The 22,507-nt window shown below is 46.0% G+C and overlaps 1 protein-coding gene across 1 annotated transcript; it reads right to left on the reverse strand.

Moving 5' to 3' along the window:
- Positions 1 to 5,510: 5,510 nt before the first annotated feature.
- Positions 5,511 to 13,327, reverse strand: LOC121000021 (olfactory receptor 5V1-like; the record flags this gene model as incomplete). The annotated part of the gene is made up of 2 exons (XM_040431050.1): positions 12,437 to 13,327; positions 5,511 to 5,519 (listed from the first exon to the last, which is right to left on the reverse strand). Coding segments are annotated over exons 1-2 (900 nt in total), but the record flags the coding sequence as incomplete, so codon positions are not given.
- Positions 13,328 to 22,507: the final 9,180 nt, after the last annotated feature.

Here is a 22,507-nt window from a genome sequence, read left to right on the forward strand (position 1 = left end):
CAATGGGGGGCTTATTAAAATGGGGGGGCTTATTACAATGAGGGGGCTTATTACAATGGGGGGGCTTATTACAATGAGGGGGGCTTATTACAATGGGGGGCTTATTAAAATGGGGGGGCTTATTACAATGAGGGGGCTTATTACAATGGGGGGGCTTATTACAATGAGGGGGGCTTATTACAATGGGGGGGGCTTATTACAATGAGGGGGGCTTATTACAATGGGGGGGGCTTATTACAATGAGGGGGCTTATTACAATGAGTGGGGCTTATTACAATGGGGGGGGCTTATTACAATGAGGGGGGCTTATTACAATGAGGGGGGCTTATTACAATGAGGGGGGCTTATTACAATGGGGGGGCTTATTACAATGGGGGGCTTATTACAATGGGGGGGCTTAATACTGGCACATGATGATGGGGGGACTGAATACTGGCACATGATGGGGGGGCTTAATACTGGCAAGTGATGGGGGGGCTTAATACTGGCACGTAATGGGGGGCTTATTACTAGCACGTAATGGGGGGCTTATTACTGGCACGTAATGGGGGGGCTTATTACTAGCACGTAATGGGGGGGCTTATTACTGGCACGTAATGGGGGGCTTATTACTGGCACATAATAGGGGGGCTTATTACTGTCACGTGATGGGGGGCTTATTACTGGCACATAATGGGGGGGGCTTATTACTGGCACGTGATGGGGGCTTATTACTGGCTTGTGATGGGGGCTTATTACTGGCACGTGATGGGGGGCTTATTACTGGCACGTGATGGGGGGCTTATTACTGGCACGTGATGGGGGCTTATTACTGGCACGTGATGGGGGGCTTATTACTGGCACGTGATGGGGGGCTTATTACTGGCACGTGATGGGGGCTTATTACTGGCACGTGATGGGGGGCTTATTACTGGCACGTGATGGGGGGCTTATTACTGGCACGTGATGGGGGCTCTTGTTATTGGCACATTGGGGGGCTCTTGTTACTGGCAGTGGCACGTTATTGAGGGCACTTATTACTGGCACATTATTGGTGGGCACTATAGGGGCATCTACTGAGGCCACAAAGAAGGGGTGTTTTATATGGGGGGCTCTGTACAGTAGCATTTTATACTGGGACACATTATGGTGATTCACCATGGTAAAAGATCATGTGACGTACCATATGATGACCAGAGTGACGTCATCCCAGGTCCTTAAACTATAGTTAATGCTCTCCACAGGTCCTATACAGTAAAAGAGTCAGACGGAGATGCCGGGCATCGCGAGCAAGTGGATTAAGGTGAGTTAAATTATTTTTTATTTTTTTTTAACCCCTCCAGCACTGTTTTACTTTTTATTTACAGAACACCGATCCCAAGCCCGAACTTCTGTGAAGAAGTTCAGGTTTGGGTACCAAACACGCGCGATTTTTCTCACGCGAGTGCAAAACACATTACAATGTTTTGCACTTGCGCGGAAAAATCGCGGGTGTTCCCGCAACGCACCCGCACATTTTTCCGCAACGCCCGTGTGAAAGAGGCCTAAGTGTTCATGTGAAATATGTTTATTTTATATATGTACACTCCTGTGAGAGGCGGGGAGGGAGATCTGTGGATGACACTGTTATAGGGAGGGAGATCTGTGGATGACACTGTTATGGAGGGGGAAATGGGGATGACACTGTCATGGGGTGGATCTGTGGATGACACATATAGCATAAGATGCTATATACGGTATGTGGCATCCACAGATCCCCCCCATAGCAGTGTCATCCACAGATCCCCCTCTCTATAAAAGTGTCATCCACAGACAGCTGGACTTTTCTTCCCTGTTGCGGTTTTAGGTATTGGGTAAAGTATTGTAGCATTTCTAAGCGTACTTGTGTAAATGTATCATTGTTATAGCTGCCCCCCCTACTTTTGTCCTGGCCCCCAGTGTGCCCCCCCAAAATTTGAAAGCTAGAGACGCCACTGTCTACAGCTTCCGCTCTGAACCTTGACGCACCATCCTCCTCCAGCTCAGCTTCGGGCACCTCTCAAGTTACCACTCGCCCGCCCGCTGCCACCACCAACACTAGCACCACAGCTGCTTCACTTGATCTGTCAGAGGAGTTATTTACACATCAGTTGGAAGAAATGAGTGATGCGCAACCATTATTGCCAGAGGATGTAGATAACAGGGATATGTCTCAGTCAGGCAGCATTACACACATGGACGTACGGTGTGATGATGATGATGTTGTACCCGCTGCTGCTTCCTTTGCTGAGTTGTCAGATGCAAGTGAAGCGGTTGATGATGACGATGTGTCCGTGGAAGAACAGGGGGAAAGTTCAGATGGGGAGACAGAGAGGAGGAGGAGACGAGTTGGAAGCAGGGGAGGTCATCGCAAGGAGCTAGTAGCACAGTCAGACAGCATGTATCGGCACCCGGGGACAGCCAGACAGCACGCCAATCAACCCATGCTGTTGCCACCACCAGAAAACCGTCATTGCAAAGCTCAGCAGTGTGGCATTTTTATTTTTGTGTGTCTGCCTTTGATAACAGAGATGCCATTTGCAACCTGTGCCAAAAGAAACTGAGTCGTAGGAAGTCCAACACCCACCTAGGTACAACTGCTTTGCGAAGGCACATGATCTCACATCACAAACGCCTATGGGATCAACACATGATGAGTACAAGCAGCACAGAAACTCAAAGCCACCATCCTCCTCCTGGTCCAGCATCTTCAGCCACGTCAACCACTGCTGTCCTCCTTGCCCCCTCTCAACCACCCGCCACTCCGCCTCTCACCTTCAGCAGTTCCTGCTCATCTGCCCACAGTCAGGTGTCTGTCAAGGACATGTTTGAGCGTAAGAAGCTAATGTCACAGAGTCACCCCCTTGCCCGGCGTCTGACAGCTGGCTTTTCGGAACTCTTAGCCCGCCAGCTGTTACCATACAAGCTGGTGGAGTCTGAGGCCTTCAAAAAGTTTGTAGCTATTGGGACACCGCAGTGGAAGGTACCCGGACAAATTTTTTTTTCACAAAAGGCAATCCCCAACCTGTACTCTATTGTGGAAAAGGAAGTCATGGCATGTCTGGCACACAGGGTTGGGGAAAGGGTCCATCTGACCACTGATACCTGGTCTGCAAAGCACGGTCAGGGCAGGTATATCACGTACACTGCGCATTGGGTAAACCTGCTAATGGCTGCCAAGCATGGAATGTGTGGCTCTGCAGCGGAGTTGGTGACACCGCCACGACTTGCAGGCAGGCCTGCTGCCACCTCCTCTACTCCTCCTACTCCATCCTCTTCGCTAACCTCCTCGGCTGAGTCCTCTTCTGCTGCTGCGTCTTGCTCCACATCAACTGCACTCCCCAGCTCCCCAGGGGCTATTCCTGAACGCACAGGTGGATCAGTGGCTGACCCCGCACCAACTGGAGATCGGCAAAGTGGTGTGTGACAACGGAAGCAATTTGTTGAATTTGAGCAAGTTGACACATGTGCCGTGCATGGCACATGTTTTGAATCTGATCGTACAACGCTTTGTGCATAAATACCCAGGCTTACAGGACGTCCTCAAGCAGGCCAGGAAGGTGTGTGGCCATTTCAGGCGTTCCTACACGGCCATGGCACACTTTTACGATATTCAGCGGCGAAACAACATGCCAGTGAGGCACTTGATTTGCGACAGTCCGACACGTTGGAATTCAACACTCCTAATGTTCGACCGCCTGCTCCAACAAGAAAAAGCCGTCAACGAGTATTTGTATGACCGGGGTGCTAGGACAGCCTCTGCAGAGCTGGGTATTTTTTTGCCACGTTAATGAACGCTCATGCGCAATCCCTGTAGGCTCATGCGTCCTTTTGAGCAGGTGACAGACCTAGTCAGTCGCAACGAAGGCACTATCAGCGACATCATCCCATTTGTTTTCTTCCTGGAGCATGCATTGCGAAGAGTGCTGGATCAGGCCGTAGATGAGCGTGAAGAGGAAGAGTTGTGGTCACCATCACCACCAGAAACAGCCTTATCATCATCGCTTGCTGGACCTGCGGCAACACTGGAAGAGGAGTCTGAGGAAGAGGAGTCAGAGGAGGAATGTGGCTTTGAGGAGGAGGAAGACCAACCACAGCAGGCATCCCAGGGTGCTCGTTGTCACCTATCTGGTACCTGTGGTGTTGTACATGGCTGGGGGGAAGAACAGACCTTCAATGAGATCAGTGAGGATAAGGAACAGGACATGAGTAGCTCGGCATCCAAGCTTGTGCAAATGGGGTCTTTCATGCTGTCATGCCTGTTGAGGGACCCTCGTATAAAAAGGCTGAAGGAGAATGACCTGTACTGGGTGGCCACGCTACTAGACCCCGGTATAAGCAGAAAGTGGCTGAAATGTTACTGAATTACCGGAGGTCGGAAAGGATGCAGCAGTTCCAAAACAAGTTAAAAAGCATGCTTTACACAGCGGGGTGATGTCAAAGCACAACGGGAATCTAACAGGGGAAGAGGTGAAAGTAATTCTCCTCCTACTACGACCACGCCGGCAAGGACAGGACGCTTTACAGATGTGTTGTTGATGGAGGACATGCGGAGCTTTCCACGCATCGCCACAGCCCTTCGGGGTCCACCCTCAGAGAACGACTCGACCGACAGGTAGCAGACTACCTCGCCTTAACTGCAGATATCGACACTCTGAGGAATGAACCCTTTGACTACTGGGTGTGCAGGGTTGACCTGTGGCCTGAGCTATCCCAATTTGCGATAGAACTTCTGGCCTGCCCCAAGTGTCCTGTCAGAAAGGACCTTCAGTGCAGCAGGAGGTATTGTCACTGAGAAGAGTCGTCTAGGTCAAAAAAGTCTAGATTACCTCACCTTTATTAAGATGAATGAGGCATGGATCCCGAAGGGACTGACAGTGGGGGATACATTTGACTAAAAAAGGCCTGATGAGATGCCTTGGGCTAAAAATGGTCCACACGCTGCTGTATTTAATCTCTGCATGCCGGATGACTTGCGTGACTTCTCGGCCACCAACTAGGGTTCAAGCTGCAATGTTTTAGTGCACTTTCTGCATGGAAAACATAAATTTTTCCGGCCGCTGCTACAGCAGCGGCTGCAACAATACCGAATTTTTCTGTGTACATGCCTAATTTTTCTGGCCTCTGGTGCTGCACTGTGGCTGCAAAAACAAAACAAAAAAAAGGCACATACATGTGTCAATTCCCCTTCGTGATCTTCACCTTGTTGTGGTGAAGGGGCTTGCGTATCACAATGAAGCGATCACCTCTATGAGTGTGTTGGCAATGGCAATGTTGGCACACCCCAGATGATAAGGTCGTTGCTTCATTGTGAACAGACCAAAAGCGATCGGCTGGATAATTTTGCATAGAAAAAACATTAATTTTTTTTGTGATTATCTAAGGTGATCATTAAAGCCTACTAGGCCAACAATGGGCCCACACTGCAGAATCATTGTTTTCTGGGTCACTTAACTGCCACTGAACTACCTCAGCACAACCATAGGCTTTGAAAAACCGCCATCGCCTGCAATCTCCCAAACGTGCGCACGAGCACAGTCATCACTACACCAAGATTGACGCATAGAGGAATAAAATTTATCTCATGAGTGTGTCAACTATTGACCACTCTTTGCGGTTGTCTAAAATCTATTCGATACACGTCCCCTGACAGGGGACGTAACAGGGATTAAACTGATAAGAATAGTACTACTTAACACACCACTCATATAGGGTGGCACAGTACATTGCACGGCGCACGCGCAGTGCCCCAAGTTGAAAGTAAGAGGACCAACCAACCATCTTTTTCCATCTCCCGTTTCCTAAAATCTATTCCATACACCGGCCCCTGATAGGGGACGTAACAGGGATTAAACTGATAGGAATAGTACTACTTAACACACCACTCATATAGGGTAGCACAGTACATTGGACGGCGCAAGCGCAGTGCCCCAAATTGGAAGTAAGAGGACCTACCAACCATATTTTTCCATCTCCCCGGTTCCTAAAATATATTCCATACACCGGCCCCTGATAGGGGACGTAACAGGGATTAAACTGGTAAGAACAAATTTTTTTCATTAAATAAAAAAGAGGACAGCCTCTGCGGAGCTGGGTATTTTTTGGCCGTGTTACTGAACGCTCATGCACAATGGCTGTAGGCAGTGGCGTACCAAGGGGGGGGGGGCCCGCCCCGGGTGCCACTCACAAGGGGGGTGCCATGACGGAGTCACCCCTCCAGGGCCGCCATCAGGGGGGTAAAGCAGCCGATACCCCAGTAAGGGGCCCGGACCCAGCGGGGGCCCGGCCAGTCCCGAGCCTTTTTTTTTTTTGTGTCAGTGTGTTAACTTTAAATCAGCGCTCATATCTTTGCTATATTACACTGACTCAGCTCCGGTAACACGCAGTGCGGGCGGCGCTAACTCACTGACGTCACGACTCACGCGTCTGCTCCTCCCACTAGGCGGCGCAGGCGCGTGATGTCAGTGAGTGAGCGTTGCCGCCTGCACTGCCTGTTACTGGAGGGAGCTGAATGTAAGGTAGGTAGTAAAGAGATGAGCGCTGATTTAAAGTTACTGTCTGCAGGAAACGGATTACAGTTTACAAATGTATACTACTGTGTGCGGCGGGGAGGGGGATCTATGGATGGCGGCACTGTTATAGGGAGGGGGATCCGTGGATGACACTGTTATGGGGGCTCTAGACTGTGGATGGCATTGTTATGGGGGTCTGTGAATGACACTTATGGGGGGATCTGTGGATGACACTTATGGGGGGGGGGATCTGTGGATGACACTGTTATGGAGGGGGATCTGTGGATGATACATAGCGTAAGATGCTATATACGGTATGTTTAATACACAGATCCCCCTCCATAACAGTGCCATCCACAGATCCCCCTCCATAACAGTTTCATCCACAGATCCCCCCCCCCATAAGTGTCATCCACAGATGCCCCCCCATAACAGTGCCATCCACAGATCCCCCATAATAGTGTCATCCACAGAACACTGTTATGGAGGGGGATCTGTGGATAACACTGTTATGGAGGGGGATCTGTGGATGACACATAGCATAAGATGCTATATACGGTATGTGTCATCCACAGATCCCCCCATAAGTGTCATCCACAGATCCCCCCTATAGGTGTCATCCACAGATCCCCCCCATAACAGTGCCATCCACAGATCAGCTTAAAAATTTCTAATAAATATTATTGAAAACATTGAAAAAAGTTTGTGCATGTTTTCTTAACTTTATTTGGGGGGGGGGGGGGGCAAACAAAGGGTTTGCCCCGAGTGCCAAATGCTCTAGGTACGCCCCTGGCTGTAGGCTCATCCATCCTTTTGCGGAGGTGACAAACCTGGTCAGTCAAACCCAAGGCAACATCATCGACCTCATCCCATATGCGTTTTTTCTGGAGCGTGCCCTGCGAAGAGTGCTGGATCAGGCCATAGATGAGCATGAAGAGGAAGAGTTGTGGTCACCATCACCACCAGAAGTAGCCTTGTCGTCGTCGATTGCTGGACCTGCAGCAACGCAGAGAGAGGAGTCTGAAGAAGAGGAGTCAGACGAGGAAGGTGGCTTTGAGGAGGTGGAAGACCAACCACAGCAGGCGTCCCAGGGGGCTTGTTGTCACCTTTCGGGGACCCTTGGTGTTGTACGTGGCTGGGTGGAGGAAGAGACCTTCAATGACGTCAGTGAGGACAAGGAACGGGACATGGCTAGCTTGGTATCCAACCTTGTGCAAATGGGGAGTTTGCGGTTGTGCAAATGGACTGTTTGCGGTTGGTTGCGGTGCGTTAAACGGGGAGTTTGGTCTGTCAGAGTTTGCTCTGTCACTGTGAAGCGGGCGTAACTCTTACACTACCCGATCGATACAACATCATACCTGATCGTATACACACACTGGATGTTTTAAAGCACGTTATTCCAAACAATTTAGGAATGTTAGATTATTTATGCCCTTTATGGATTAAAACCCGACTCTGTGTCAACTACGTAATTTTCCATGGGAGTTTTGCCATGGATCCCCCTCTGGCATGCCACAGTCCAGGTGTTAGTCCCCTTGAAACAACTTTTCCATCACTATTGTGGCCAGAAAGAGTCCCTGTGGGCTTTAAAATTCGCCTGCCTATTGAAGTCTATGGCGGTTCGCGAACATTTGCGGAAATTCGCGTTCGCCGTCCGCGAACGGAAAATTTAATGTTCGCGACATCTCTAGTGGTGACCTCCGACCAGTAGATGGTGGTGTTACACAAAAAATGCACTGGAGAATGCAGAACAGGGAATATGCAAGCTCTTCTCTGATGTCAGCCAGAGGAATGAGTCTGCATATAAGGACTAGAAGAGTGTTTTGGCACAAGCATGCATGGTGTGCACTCACTCCCCTCCTTACTGGGGGTGGAGATAGAAAGGCCAATGAAAGACCTGCAGCAGCAGGCTAGTATAGTGGGGGGCGAAGAGCCCCTGCTTCAGTGACAAGGGAGCAGACACATGAGAGAGTGCCCCCTGCCTGAAGGTGGCAGAAGAGTGCCGACAGATGCTCATTTTCCAGGCTGGGATACATCAACGGCAGTGCTGCAGACCATGTCTCTGGCTAGGGACGAGTGGCAGAAGAAGGTGGATGCATAGGAGAGACAGCCTAGGGTACTGCTGAGGATCCTGCAGATGAGATATAGTAGCTGTATTCACGACTGGCTACAGAGACCTACTGTAGAAAGTGACCGAAAGTAAGGTGAGAAGATCTAGACCGAGAGAGAGAGAAATTATAGGGTTTAGTTTGCTGGACCAAAGAGGAGCCAATGCCCTGGTCCATGCTTCAGCTACTTGTCCCGGAAGACAAAGTGTGATGACTGCAAGTCATTCAGTAAGCGGCATGTTATTGCGGTGATTGCAGACGTTCAGGTGCGTGTTTAGTGATTAGGACGCGCACCTTATTAGCCGGCGTATTCATTACATGTTCATTATTGAGAATATACACTCACCTAAAGAATTATTAGGAACACCTGTTCTATTTCTCATGAATGCAATTATCTAGTCAACCAATCACATGGCAGTTGCTTCAATGCATTTAGGGGGGTGCTCCTGGTCAAGACAATCTCCTGAACTCCAAACTGAATGTCAGATTTCGGCCATTCTAGCCGACTGTCGTTTGAAAGACTAGCGATCACCGACGGCAGACTCTTGTCTAATGCAAATATAATCTGTCATGCTGGAAAACTTCAGCCATTCATTGGCTGATATTGCACATTGATGGCAGATTAGCTGAATTCAGCCGATCACTTGCTATTGTGCTCAAGCACCAGGCAGTTAGTTTTTTTTATAAAAAACTGACTCCCTGGTTGGGCAGTTTAGTCCTATGGATGACTGCATTGCATCCGATCATTATTTCAAATGTATGGTCTGCTTAAGGGGGAGGTAAACAGCTGATAATGTGAGATGTAGACATTTCTCACTGATAAGGCATATTACAAAGTTTCTCGTGGTAGCTTGTACTATTGATTTATGCAACGTTGTGTGAAAAGATAATGACCATTTAAGATACAGCTGGCCAAACTGTCTCCACGTGTGGAATGGTGTTCTAGCAATGTTTACTCTTACAGCAGTAAGGTCTCTCTGCCATAAACGTGCACAGTACCATGCAGTCTGACTACATTGCACAGCCTTGTAGATTCGGGACCTTCCGACATCCTTCACTCCGGAGCACTTTTGATGATTAAGTAGCTTTGTTGGCTGCAGAAGTTTTAGAGATGAGAACATTCATCTCTCTGAGCTCGAGATTTTGCTCTGAGGAGCTTGTACGTGTAGATCTTCATTGTACAAAAGCTAGACTTAAACTAACTACCTAATCAGTTGGCAGACCCAGGGTTCATCTCTGATTTTGAAGCATATTGTAGTAGTATATTGTTTGATGCTACCGTGGAGATATTTTCTGCTGTTCTCAGATGCTTATCTAGCACTCCTGGAGAGATATTTTTGCACTGTGGTATTTCTTTTTGCTGGGAAGGTATTTCATGCTACACTGTGGTATTTGGGTATTTGTTTGGCACTGCTATGGAGATATAAGGTGCTGCACTGTGGTATTTGTTTTGTACTGCTGAGGAGGTATTTTGTGTTGCCCTGTGGTATTTGGCACTGTTGTGGAGGTACTGTGTGCTGCACTACGGTGTTTGGCACTGCTGGGGAGGAATTTTATGCTCTACTGTGGTGTTTGGAACTGCTGTGAAGTTAGGAGTTGCTACAAGGGGCTATGATGTGCACTGGATAGGGTATTTGGTTAGAAATGCTAGGGGTAATATTAGGGCTTTTTAGTTATTTGCTGTTGAGATCTCGGCATCATCATGGATTTGCTCAGGAGAAACAAATTTAAAAATTGTAAATAAAAATGGTAAAAAAAAACAAAACATTTTCATTCCCTCCACCACCCCAAAAATGTATTGAAAGTCAACCAATAAACTAAATGTCTCCACAATGGTGCTACAAGTCGTCCTGCAAAAACCAAGCCCTCATTTTGCTGTACTGGTACCTGTAGATTAACATCTTAATCTATATGTATAATATCTCAAAGTGAAAATGTGTTTGTTGTTCTTCATGTTCCTCTTAACCAAACTTGGTACAGTGGTTAAGATCCAGCTAAAAATACTGGGGGGTTGTCAAGTCCAGCTGACAGGGTTCTGGAAGGCTCTAGTAAAATAATGTGTTTTTGATGTAGCGTTCTCTATGTATACACTCAGGGGCGTAGCTATAGGGGAAGCAGGGGAAGTGGCTGCTTTCGGGCCCTGACCCAGAAGGGGCCCATCTAGGAGGAAGAGGACTAAAGGATTTGGTCAGGGCCCCCTCAACAGTATTACACAATGAAATTAGATACAGTGACAGTATAGACAGTGTAGAAAACAGATGGAACAGCTGCCGGCCCTGGTCTGAGAGAGCGATCTTTACTAGCCACAGGAGTGGGGGCGGCATGAAAAGAAGGGGTTGCGAAAAAATTACTGGGGGAGGGGGGCCCCATTCAAAAATTTGCTGTGGGGCCCAGTCATCTCTAGCTACGCCACTGTATACACTAATGTAATTGTATCTGCTGAGGCACTGCTTCTCATTGCCTCTCATTTCCCCTGCATTTCAGTCTGCCTCCCATCTCCTTGCATGTTCTGTGTAAAACACAAATTCTTACTGAGATCAACCAATCACAGCATAGCTTTAATTTTACAACACTGTAGACCTATGTTTATTAACCCGTGGATCTCCAGCTGTTGCAAAAGTTTAACTCCGATCGGGCCCTTATGGCTGCAGGCTGTTGGGGCATGATAGGAGTTGTGCAACAGCTGGGGAGCCACAGGTTGGTAATGATAGGTCTACAGTATTCTTATAAGCACTGTAGTAAAAAGAAAGCTGTCCTGTGATTGGTTGATATGGGCAAAATAAAAACTGTGCTACGACTGATTGCTATGGGCAGCAAACCAGCAGGGAGATAAGAGGCAGACTGAATTGCAGGGGAGATGTAAGATGCAACAGACTGTATGTAAAGGGACACTCCCAAGACAGATGCAAAGATGTTTCCTCTGTGAAATGGGAACCTGGGGCTAGTAGCAAGTTTTCAAAGTTTGCAGTCGTGATCAAAGTGTTAAGTCAGTCACATACATTCAATAAAATTTCGTCAAACGATCTATCGCAACTCCCAGCTCCCTATATACATATATGTTCACCCGTATGCATATTTAGTGGGGGAAGAGGAGAAAGGCTTATCTCCTGGGAGAGCAAAAGGATCATCTGATCTTTCTCTCCCCCAACATCATCTGTCAGGGGAGAGTCAGGAGCTCTCCATACACATTAAACTGTTGGCCGAACCTACCGAGAACAGCGAGTTCAGCCAACAATACGCTAATGTGTATAGGGGGGGGGGGGGGGGGGGGGGGGCTTTAGAGAAAAAAAAAGATTTAAAAAATGTTAGATGTTTTCTTTACCTCTCTGATTAGACCAAAGATAACAATGAGTATTTCTAGGAAAGAAATGGCATTAGAAAATATTTACATACATAGAGTTGAAACCAGAAGTTTCCATACACTATATAAAAAGACACATCTGCATGTTTTTCTCAATATCTGACATGAAATCAGAATAAACCTTTCCCTTCCTGTCAATTAGGATTACTATAATTATCATTATTTGCCAAATGCCAGAATAATGAGAGAGAGAATGTTTTAAGGCATTTTTATTGCGAAATATTGAGAAAAACATGCATATGTGTCTTTTTATACAGTGTATGTAAACTTCTGGTTTCAACTGTAGATGTTCACCTGGGCAATGCTGGGTATATGCGCTAATGTGGCTTAAAATGCAGAGCGCGTGTGAAGAACACTGGGGAAATGCTGTTTAATGGCCACCTAGACCACCACTGATGTTATAAGGAGCATATGTTGTGAGACTTAAACAGATCGGCAGATCTCCATAAATGTTGGATGGCCCCTTGAACATCTTTATTTCTTAAGCTATAAATGATGGAGTTCAACATTGGGGTGACTGATGAATAAAATACAGCTAAGAGTTTATCCGGTAAGTGCCCCGAACGTTCAGGAGTCATATATATGATGATGGCCAAGCCATAGAAGAAAATGACTATGATAAGGTGGGACATGCATGTGGAGAAAGCCTTGTATCTTCGAGACCGGATCTTCAGGACGGCCAAGATGATGTGAGTGTAGGAGTAAAGGATGCAAGTGAGAGGAACCAGGAGCAATATGGAACCCCCAACTAGCTTAATAACACTGAGCACCAAATGTTCAGTGCAAGAAAGCTCCATCAGTGATGGAGCTTCACAGAAGAAGTGGTCAATTGTGGTGAATTCACAATATTCTAGCTGGTATATAAAGTATATGTCCACAGATGATATGATGCCTCCAGTTAACCATGAAGCCCCTATCATTCTAATACAAGTCACTGTCTTCATAATCACACTGTAACGCAATGGATTGCTGATGGCAACATATCGATCATAAGCCATGAAGGCCAGAAGAACACACTCCGTCCCACCAAGGAAAAGGAAGCCATGCATCTGAATCAAGCAACCGGCATATGAAATACTCTTCTTTTCTCTAAAAAAATTGCTGAGCATGTTGGGAACGGTAATGGAAGTGAGGCAGATGTCCAGAAAGGATAGATTAGCCAGAAAGATATACATAGAATTGTGTAGACAATGATCATGTCTTACAGCCACTATTAGCAGAAGGTTCCCGGCCACTGTGGACATATACAGGATCAAGAAGATCTGGAAGAGCAGAACCTGTACAGTAGGGTCTGTGGAAAATCCGAGAAGAATGAATTCGGTCACTTGGCTGTAATTTCCTCTTTCCATGATGAGTAAAGTCTATTTATCTTGGATCATGTTGGATCAGAGAGGAATCTGTAAATATCACAGCTGTATAAGAATGTCATAGTAATAAAATGAGACACAGAAACCATAAAAAACTCTAGAATGGGTTTACATTTAAAAAGATTGTCTATTATAGAATTACTCTTTGTTGCCAGCTAAGTAAGAAATCTCCACCCAACACATCATACTGTAGTCATGCACATGTTAGTCATACGATATACTACAGATTTAGACCATTTTTATTCCACTATCCTCTCTTGAGATAGTGGTAACATAAACAAATGTGACAGATCTGAAGGGAGATGTTTATAAAAAATTTGATCCTCCGTGATTTTTTGTAGGTGAAAAATTGTTCATACCAAACAACAGATATGATTTTTCGTCAATGGAAGTTCAGATAAGGCCACAGGTCTTTACATAGATTTATCAGCAATTTATCGTCATCCAAGACACTGATGTTCACAAGCCAACCATGGATGTCAAGTCCAAAAATGGCCATCTGAAAACCTTAATATATGGTGATCTTAAAATGAGAAGTTTTTTTGCTTCACCATTACCTGGCTATGGAGCTTTATGCACCTGGAACACGATTGAGACATTCTTGTTATATAAGACATTATACCATGCATAGTTTCCTTTTTACCCCAAAGTGTACATGAGATTTCCTCTCATAGAAGTCACCTATGGTTACATTACAAATATGGTCTCCAATCTGTGTTTCTCCTTATAGAAACTATAACTTACAGCATGACATAAGGGGGTGCTCTGATGAGAACTGCCAGAGTCACCTATCCACTCCCTTCCTGCAAATTATATCCTTGTACAATATAGCATGTTATAGTATAGAAGTTGTGCTGGACAGGGGATTGTACGTGAGGGCTGACACACTTTATTGCTGTATTATGGCAGTGGTTTTGGAATCACTGTGTTAACCAACAGATTTGACTTTAAGCTACTCCTAAGGGTGTTATCCTGGCAGACCCATGGTTTTCACCCTATAATCCCTGACAGCTAACTCCTGGAGTAGTCTCTGTATGATTGACAGCTGACTCACAGGGGTCAGAGACACCGGTGCAGAACATCGAGGACCCAGACAAAATTGTAGTCAGGGTCAGGTCAAGGTCAGGACAGGCGGAGGGTGGGCTATACAATAAATGATCTGAGGTTAAAGCAGGCAGCAAGGGGTCAATGTGGAAGTCAGGCACAAGTGAGGTCAGGCAGTGGAGGGTCAGAATCCAGGAAACAGGCAAAAGTTGGTGCACAGGCACATAGACAGCACAGTTTTGCAGGAACTTAGCAAGCTAGGAAACCTGTTGCTCAGGCACCTTCCCACTACTTCACTTTAGAAAATGTAAAATGTAAATGCTGCGCTATAAATGTGAGATTCTTGGCAAATATATATTGCACAAAACTATTGCATTCCATGAATTTAATAGGGGCCATTGTGGAACCACAAAAGGGATAATATAGTGTGGGCTCAGCATGCATGTGAAACCTAAATTTTTGGAATTTGATGGAAGCTGATATGGCACCTAGTGAATGTAGGGAAACCTTGCAGAGTCAATATGAGTGACTGCTCAAATGGAGAGCCATTTATTTGTCACAGACCACACCCTAGGGTTCAGACTGTCTTAAAGCCTGACAGAAGCAGTGAGAGCATGTTGGGAGTTGTACAAATGGAAAGCTACATATTTTCTTGGAAAGACCAACATCATGTAGGGAGCACTGTCCAGGTTAGTTCTGTGAAGATCAGGTTGATTGGGAAACATGTTGGACATGCTACATAGAGATGTGTAAGTTGGGTCAGAGAATGCACAAAACAGACTGGGAGCATCTATCACACCTAGAACCTTATTCAATTTAATGGGCAGCTCACCTATGACAATGATAAATGTTTGTACAGTTATGTGGCTGGGACGGCTCCCTGGGAATTCAGTGGCAGCAGTATAGGCACTCAACCTCAACACATAACGCACACTAGGGTCGAATTCATAGGAAGCCAATTTGCCTTTCAGTATATTTTTGGTGTGTGTGAGAAACATAGAAACTCCATGCAGATGTTGTCCCTAAGACACCATTATTACTATCGCCAATGATAACACTAATGCTCTCTCCACTAGGTGTCCAGTAGTTGGTGGATCGAAAGCCTGGATCACCCCGGTACCTTCAGCAATCAGAATAAAATACAGAAAAATGTAAGTGCTCCACTTTCAAGATCACGCACTGAAAAGTATGTAGCGTATTTAATATGTTTATTGCTGGTAGTCAATGAGAAATCAGCAGTTAAATGAATATCACAGTCAATTAAAATCCAACAGAAACTCACATGAAATCGTGAAAATAAGGATAAATATTATACATTTTCTTAATAAAATCAAATGCCTATAAAAATTGTATGAAAGTAAACTGACTGCTCAGAATGAACCTTTCACTTGACCCCCCAATGAGGAGACTGATACCTCTGGAAAGGTTGGGAGATGTGATGGAAGGAGAATGAGACCGGCAACAAAATGGGACAATCCCAGGAACCATTAACCGTGGCTGAGCCTGAAGACCCCAACACGGGACAGGACATTCTGAAGAACGACTACTGTATAACCTGGAACTGGAAGAAATAATAGAAAACACTTCTGTGATTACTACTGTTAATACTACAATTGCTACTAATAATAACATGACTACCGATACTACCAAAATCACTGCAAATACCATTACTACTCCTACTGATAACACTAATAGTATTAGTACTTCTACTAACAGTGATACTATTATTACTGCTACTAATAACATAAATAACATAGCAGCAAACAGTTCAACAGGTAACACAAGAGGAATGAGGGCCCTGCTCCCAAGAGCTTGCAATCTATGAGGCGAATGGGGTGAGGCAAAAGGTAAACAGGCTTGTTTTGTACAATGGTCATCTTAACACAATGGGGGAGTAGATATAAAGCTGCATGAGCCATCACCAGCAGATATCTGTAGTGCTTCTGAGAGCATGGGGTGTGGATTGACTTGCTTGCCGTGTTGGATTTTTTATTTTGTGTGATATTGGAATAAAGAACTACTTCTTTTTTGGAAGCTGGACATCCCGTCTTATTTTTATATAGTCCTAACTGGTGCCTTTTCCAAGCACAGTTCGTGCCTCCATCGCAAGACCGATCAGGTGAACGCAGCCTACGGAACTTTTAACCATGGGGTGTGGATGTTTGATGATGTATCAAGTTCAGAAGCATGATGTTGAAGGGGGAGGGGGTGGGGTAAATGGAGAAGATTTAGATTAGGGGATGTGATAGGCCACCATAAAAATATATGTTTTTAGGGATCGCCTAATACTGTAGATGTGAAACAACCTAATTGATTGGGGTAGGGCATCCCAGAGAACTGGTGCAGCTCGGGAGAAGTCTTGGAGACAGCAGTGACAGGTTCGGATTATGGTGGATGTTAGGTCATTGTCTGAACACAGAGCAAGAGTAGGATGGTAGAAAGAGATTAGGGAAGAGATGTAGGGGGTGCAGCACTATGAAGAGCTTTGTGGGTGAGAATGAGGACTTTAAATTGAATCCTGGACTGAATGGGCAACCAGTGCAATGTCTGGCACAGGCTGGAGGCATTGAAGTAGTGACTGGCAACGGGCGGAGGCATCAGAGTAGTGACTGGCACAGGGCAGAGGCATTGGTGCAATGACTGACACAAGGTGGGGGCATCCGAGTAGCAGTTAGACAGATTAATCTGGCTCCTGCGTTCAGGATAGATTTGAGAGGGGAGATTCTCATGAAGGGGAGACCAATTAGGAATGAGTTACAGTAATCAAGACGAGAATGGATCAGGGCAAAAATTAGAGTCTTTGTTGTTTCCACAATAAGATGAGGCTGATTCTAGTGACGTAGTGATTGAATATCAGAGGTGAAAAAAAGATCAGTGCGAAACATAACACTGAGACAGGTGGGATGATGGTGCCACACACTGACATGGAGATATTAGGTTTAGGTAGGTTAGTAGATGGAGAAAAGATTCAGTTTCAGATATAGAGAGGACATGATGTTAGGGACTGCAGACACAGTCACTGGAGGACATGATGTTAGAGACAGTGGACTGACAATAACTGGAGGACATGATGTTAGAGACAGCAGACAGACAGTAACTGGAGGACATGATGTTAGAGACAGAGGACAGTCACTGGAGGACATGATGTTAGGTGTTCTGTAGTACAGCATGGGTGATGTCAAAGGATGAAGTTTATAGCTGGGTGTCATCAGCATAGAGATGATACTGAAAACCAAATCTGCTGATAGTCTGTCCAATAGGGGATGTGTAGAAAGAAAAGAGGAGAGGACATAGGACTGAAAGCTGAGGAACCTCAACAGCAAAGAGGGAGAGGAGAAGAAGTAAAAGAAAGAGCGTCCAGAGGGATAGGAAGTAAACCAAAGAGAGAGCAGGGTCCTTAAATCCAACAGATTTGAGCATTTACCAAGTAGGTAAATGGTGGTCTACAATGTCAAATACTGCAGAAAGATAGAGGAGAATTAGTAGAGAGTAGTCACCGTTGCATTTAGCTGTCAGGAGGTTGTTTGTCACTTTTGTATGGGAAGTTTCTGTAGAATGTGAAAACTAGATTGTAAGGGGCATAGAGAGAGTTAACAGGCAAGAGTAGACCAGGTGTTGAAGGACCCGTTCGGGGGTTGTGAATGAGTACTGCGGCATGACGTAGGGGTGCCGCGCTCCTCCTCTGGCTGCCCTCTCCTCTCTCTCCCCACCTCGCTCCACCTCGCTCCACCTCGCTCCTGGATGTGACCGCTGATGCTAACGCCGATCCTAGACCGGCCCTGTCTAATCGAGCCCGGATGTGATCGATGGAACTACGTTCTGCCTGCCGCCTGCCGCTCCGTTATCAGCTCTGTGGTCTCCTGCTACCCAATGGGACCTGCCGTCTCCCGCTCCGTCCCTCTGCTTGCTGGGTCCCGCTTTGACGCTCTAGCTCTCTGCTATCTGCTCTGAGCGCCCCCCCAGCTACTTGATGTGGTCCGCTACCTGCCGCTTCGTCCTGCCGCTTGTTGCCTGCTTTACGGTACCTGCCTTGCCCCACTGCCTGCGGCCCGCTGTAATATGTTTGCTCTGCCCTCCGTTTGCCCTCTGGTTGTGACCCACCTCATGGTGAGCATCGCCTCGGATCGGTGGCGCCCTTGTGGCTCGCTGCATGTGGTTTGCTGCCTGTGAGGTGTTGCGGGTGCAGGAGTTGCTGAGCCTGCGTTATTGCTGAGCTGCGGTCTCCGTGGGTGGAGTGGAGAGCTTGGGTCCGGTGACTGGTGGGTGAATTTGGGGTGTTTTTTTGCCCTTGACTAACAAGCTAACACTCTTTTGGGAGGCGGTTGTGATCTGGTGTGGTTGGCGGGGGGCGCTGTGAGACTGGGGGATATTTCAACCCACGATATTTTCGTGGTCCTTACTGGATCCCCGTGGGACTGTCAGCTGTATGTCTTGCTGTGGTCACTGGAGCTGGGCCCTGGGAACATAAGGAACGGTTCCCCCCCTTCCCCTCTTCTTTACAGATGAAGCACTGATAGAGGCTAGGACCCTTTTTGCTTTTTCCATTTTGATGGGCCGTCTAGATGGACTGTCCTGTTGAAAATTAATCGTGTCAGTGGGGGCCTTGTTTGGGCGCCCTTGGTATTGTAGCGGGGTGGCTGAAAGCTATTCAGAAAGCAAGAGTGGTGTTGTTACTGGGTATTTTGATGTTGTGTTCAGTGGACTGGACTAACACACTAATCCTAATTGCAATAAGTTATTTAATTATGTTAACAAGTTTTCTAGTTATTTAGTGGCCCTGCCACACTGTCACGAACATGATTCTTATAGAATGATTTCCAACTATATTTTGTCTGTTAGCATCCTGGAACCGCTCTCTGCTCTAGGGGAAGATTTCTATATAATTACCTGCAACTGTTTATAGCCCCTTTTTTTGGGGGGGATGTAGTTTTTTTTTTTTCTTTTATTTAGTGTGCAATTATTTTGTGTATTAGGGGTGCGTATCCATTTTGTACCCGCTTTCCCTCGGGGTTATGCTTACTTGTAAGTTATCTTCTCCTGATTAGGTGAACCTGATACTAGTAACAACCGGCTTTTTGTGGGGACACGTTGGGTTTATAACTTTTTGTATTGTAGTGTGTCTTTAATTGTAGCTCACCTATTTAGCTGAAAAAAAAAAAAAAAAGGGAAGGGGAAAGAAAAAAAAAAATAAAAAAAAAAAATGCCGCCAAAGTTTCGTAAATCAGGAGGAGTGACTTCCCCAAAAGGAGGATCAGGGGGGAGCCCACAGGCCCGATTAGATAAATTTTTGAAGTCACCACCACCTAAAACTAGAGGAGGGGTACATAGGTCTGCCGCCCAGACCGAGTCTGGATTAGAAAATATGGATCAGTTAGAACAGGGTTTATCAAAGGCCAGCTCTTCCCATAGTGAAGGTTTTGATAGTATTAATAAAAAACTCCAGGATATACTGGGAGTAGTAAATGCTACTAATACCTCGGTGGCAGAGTTGACTTCTTCCCTTGCAGTAGTTCAAGGTGATGTCACCATAATAAGAGATGAAATGGCCAAGTTGAGACTAAAAGTGAAGGAATTGGAATCTGCAGTCAACTCTGTCACCGCGGAGAATGGTCAATTAAAGAATAGACTAGAAGAGGTAGATGAAGACCGCTCTTGGTTAAGAAGGAAAGTGGTAGAGCTGGAGGACAGATCTCGTAGATATAATCTGCGGCTAGTAGGGTTCCCAGAAGGGGTAGAACAGGATAACGCGTCGAATTTCATTCAGAAATGGCTGGTAGAGAGTCTGGGACCAGACTATGATGTGTCTACCTTCTGTGTGGAAAGAGCCCATAGAATCCCCTTTAAAAAACCGCCTCCAGGGGCCCCTCCTAGGGCTATCCTGGCAAAATTTGTTTGCTCAAAGGATCGGGACTGGGTCCTTAGACGCAAAAGAGAAGTAGCAGACACACATTTTAATGGTAATCTGATATCAATCTTTCCTGATTTTTCGCAAGAAACCCAAAATAAAAGAAGATCCTTCTTCGAAGTGAAAAAAAGATTGATCGCAGCTAAGATTAACTATTCAATGTTATATCCCGCTAAACTGAGAGTGGTATATAATGATTTGGTGCGGTTTTTTTCCACACAGACGGAAGTGGCGCAATGGTTGGATTTAAAGGGTCTATGAACGGTGCGGAAGGTGGGTGAGGGGGGAGGTTAATGAGGGGAGGTGGCGGGGGGGAGGTTTGGTGGAAGGAAAGAGGTTGATGGGTATTGTGAAATTCCCTGTCAACCAGATAGGGGGGAGTTTTGAGGGTGGGTTCAAGGGAGGGATTGGCTGCCGTCGTTGGCTGTGTGGATATGCGTGCTTCTCCATTAAGGAAGGGGGTTTTGGAAATTATTTTTCTTTTTTTCTTTCATAGGATATGCCGTGTAACATTCTATTTTGGAATGTGAGAGGGCTGGGAGACAGGGTGAAGAGGACGGTGGTGTTTGACCTTGTAGTCCGTCACCTGCCGGCGATTGTGGTACTACTGGAGACCCATGCTATAGCAGATAGGATTTACACACTGAAAAGGAAATGGGCTTCTCTTGAGTACCACGCTTGCTACTCTTCTTATGCAAGAGGGATTAGCGTATATATTCATCATGGGATGGAGTATCAACCCCTAGATAATTTGATTGATAAAGAGGGTAGATTTGTATTTCTCCACGGGTATTGGAAAGGGCAGGAGGTCATACTGGCTTTTATTTATATCCCCCCACCATTTAATGCAACGGTGTTCGCACTGTTAGTTCAGTATATATCCACAAAAAATCAATGTGCGCTTTTAGTGGCAGGTGACTTTAATGCAGTACCTGACCCTGAGTTGGACCGGTTCTCGTCGTGCTCCGGGCGCGGCCGCGCGGGATCCCCCTTGACTGCTGTATGCCAGGAGCTGGCGCTGGTCGATATCTGGCGCCACCTATATGGCAATAAAAAAATCTTTTCATGTTTTAGCCAGTCATTCGGGTCAATGTCCCGTATAGATCTGGCGTTCGCAAGTCGTGATCTGTGCGGTCGAGTCCTGAGAATGAGATATGAACCCGACGGAATCTCCGATCACTCCCCAGTTCTTGTTGTGTTTAAGGAGGCTCCAAATATAGGTAGAACTTTTAAACTGAACCCGCATTGGTTTGATGTGATAGGGGAGCAATCCCGAATAGACCAAGATATTCGGGAATTTTGGGACCTTAATGTAGGATCTGCACATATTCACTATGTGTGGGACGCTTTGAAGGCTTATATAAGGGGCTTATACTTTAGTAAAATTAATAGGTTCAGAACGGAAGTACGGCGTAGGGAACAACAATTGACAGACTTAATAAGGAGTTTACGCGCCGAATTAATTGACTCCTATACGGAGCAATCTATTAAACATTTAAAAGAGGCCAATTTACAGCTTAAGACGCTCCTATATAAAAAAGCACAACATAAGCTCCTATTTCAGGGCCAGAATCGTTTCTGCGAATCTGGTAAAACGGGTAGGTTTCTGGCTCGTTTGGTGGCCAATCAGAGGGAGTCTACCAGTATAAGAGAAATTAGGAACTTACAGGGTGCTGGAGTGAATTCTGCAGAGGAGATAAGGGAGGAATTTGCGAGATATTACTCTACCCTCTATAAATCTGAGTCCATGATTAGTCGCACCGTTATGGATCAATATCTTCAAAAATTAGAGCTCCCCCAGTTATGTTCTTAAGATAGAGAGCGCTTGGACTCCCCTATTCTGTTAGAGGAACTCCAGGCGACTCTTTCCTCTCTAAAATATAAATCAGCCCCTGGATCAGATGGATTGCCGTTTGAACTATATAGGTACCATGCTAGCGCACTCTTGCCGATCCTGCTTTTAGTCCTGAATGAATCTCGCGGATGCTGTGCTTTACCTCCATCATTTGGGGAAGCAGTGATTATTTTGGTCTTGAAAAAGGACAAGGATCCGTGTGATATGGGGTCATATAGACCCATATCACTCCTGAATACGGATTATAAGATTTTCGCCAAAATTCTGTCTAATCGTCTAAAAAGGGTCATAGCGGGTTTGATACACCCCAATCAGACAGGCTTTATTCCGGGACGGCAAATACAGATGAGTCTATATA

Source organism: Bufo bufo, chromosome 4 (assembly GCF_905171765.1).
Source record: "Bufo bufo chromosome 4, aBufBuf1.1, whole genome shotgun sequence".
Taxonomy (NCBI): domain Eukaryota; kingdom Metazoa; phylum Chordata; class Amphibia; order Anura; family Bufonidae; genus Bufo; species Bufo bufo.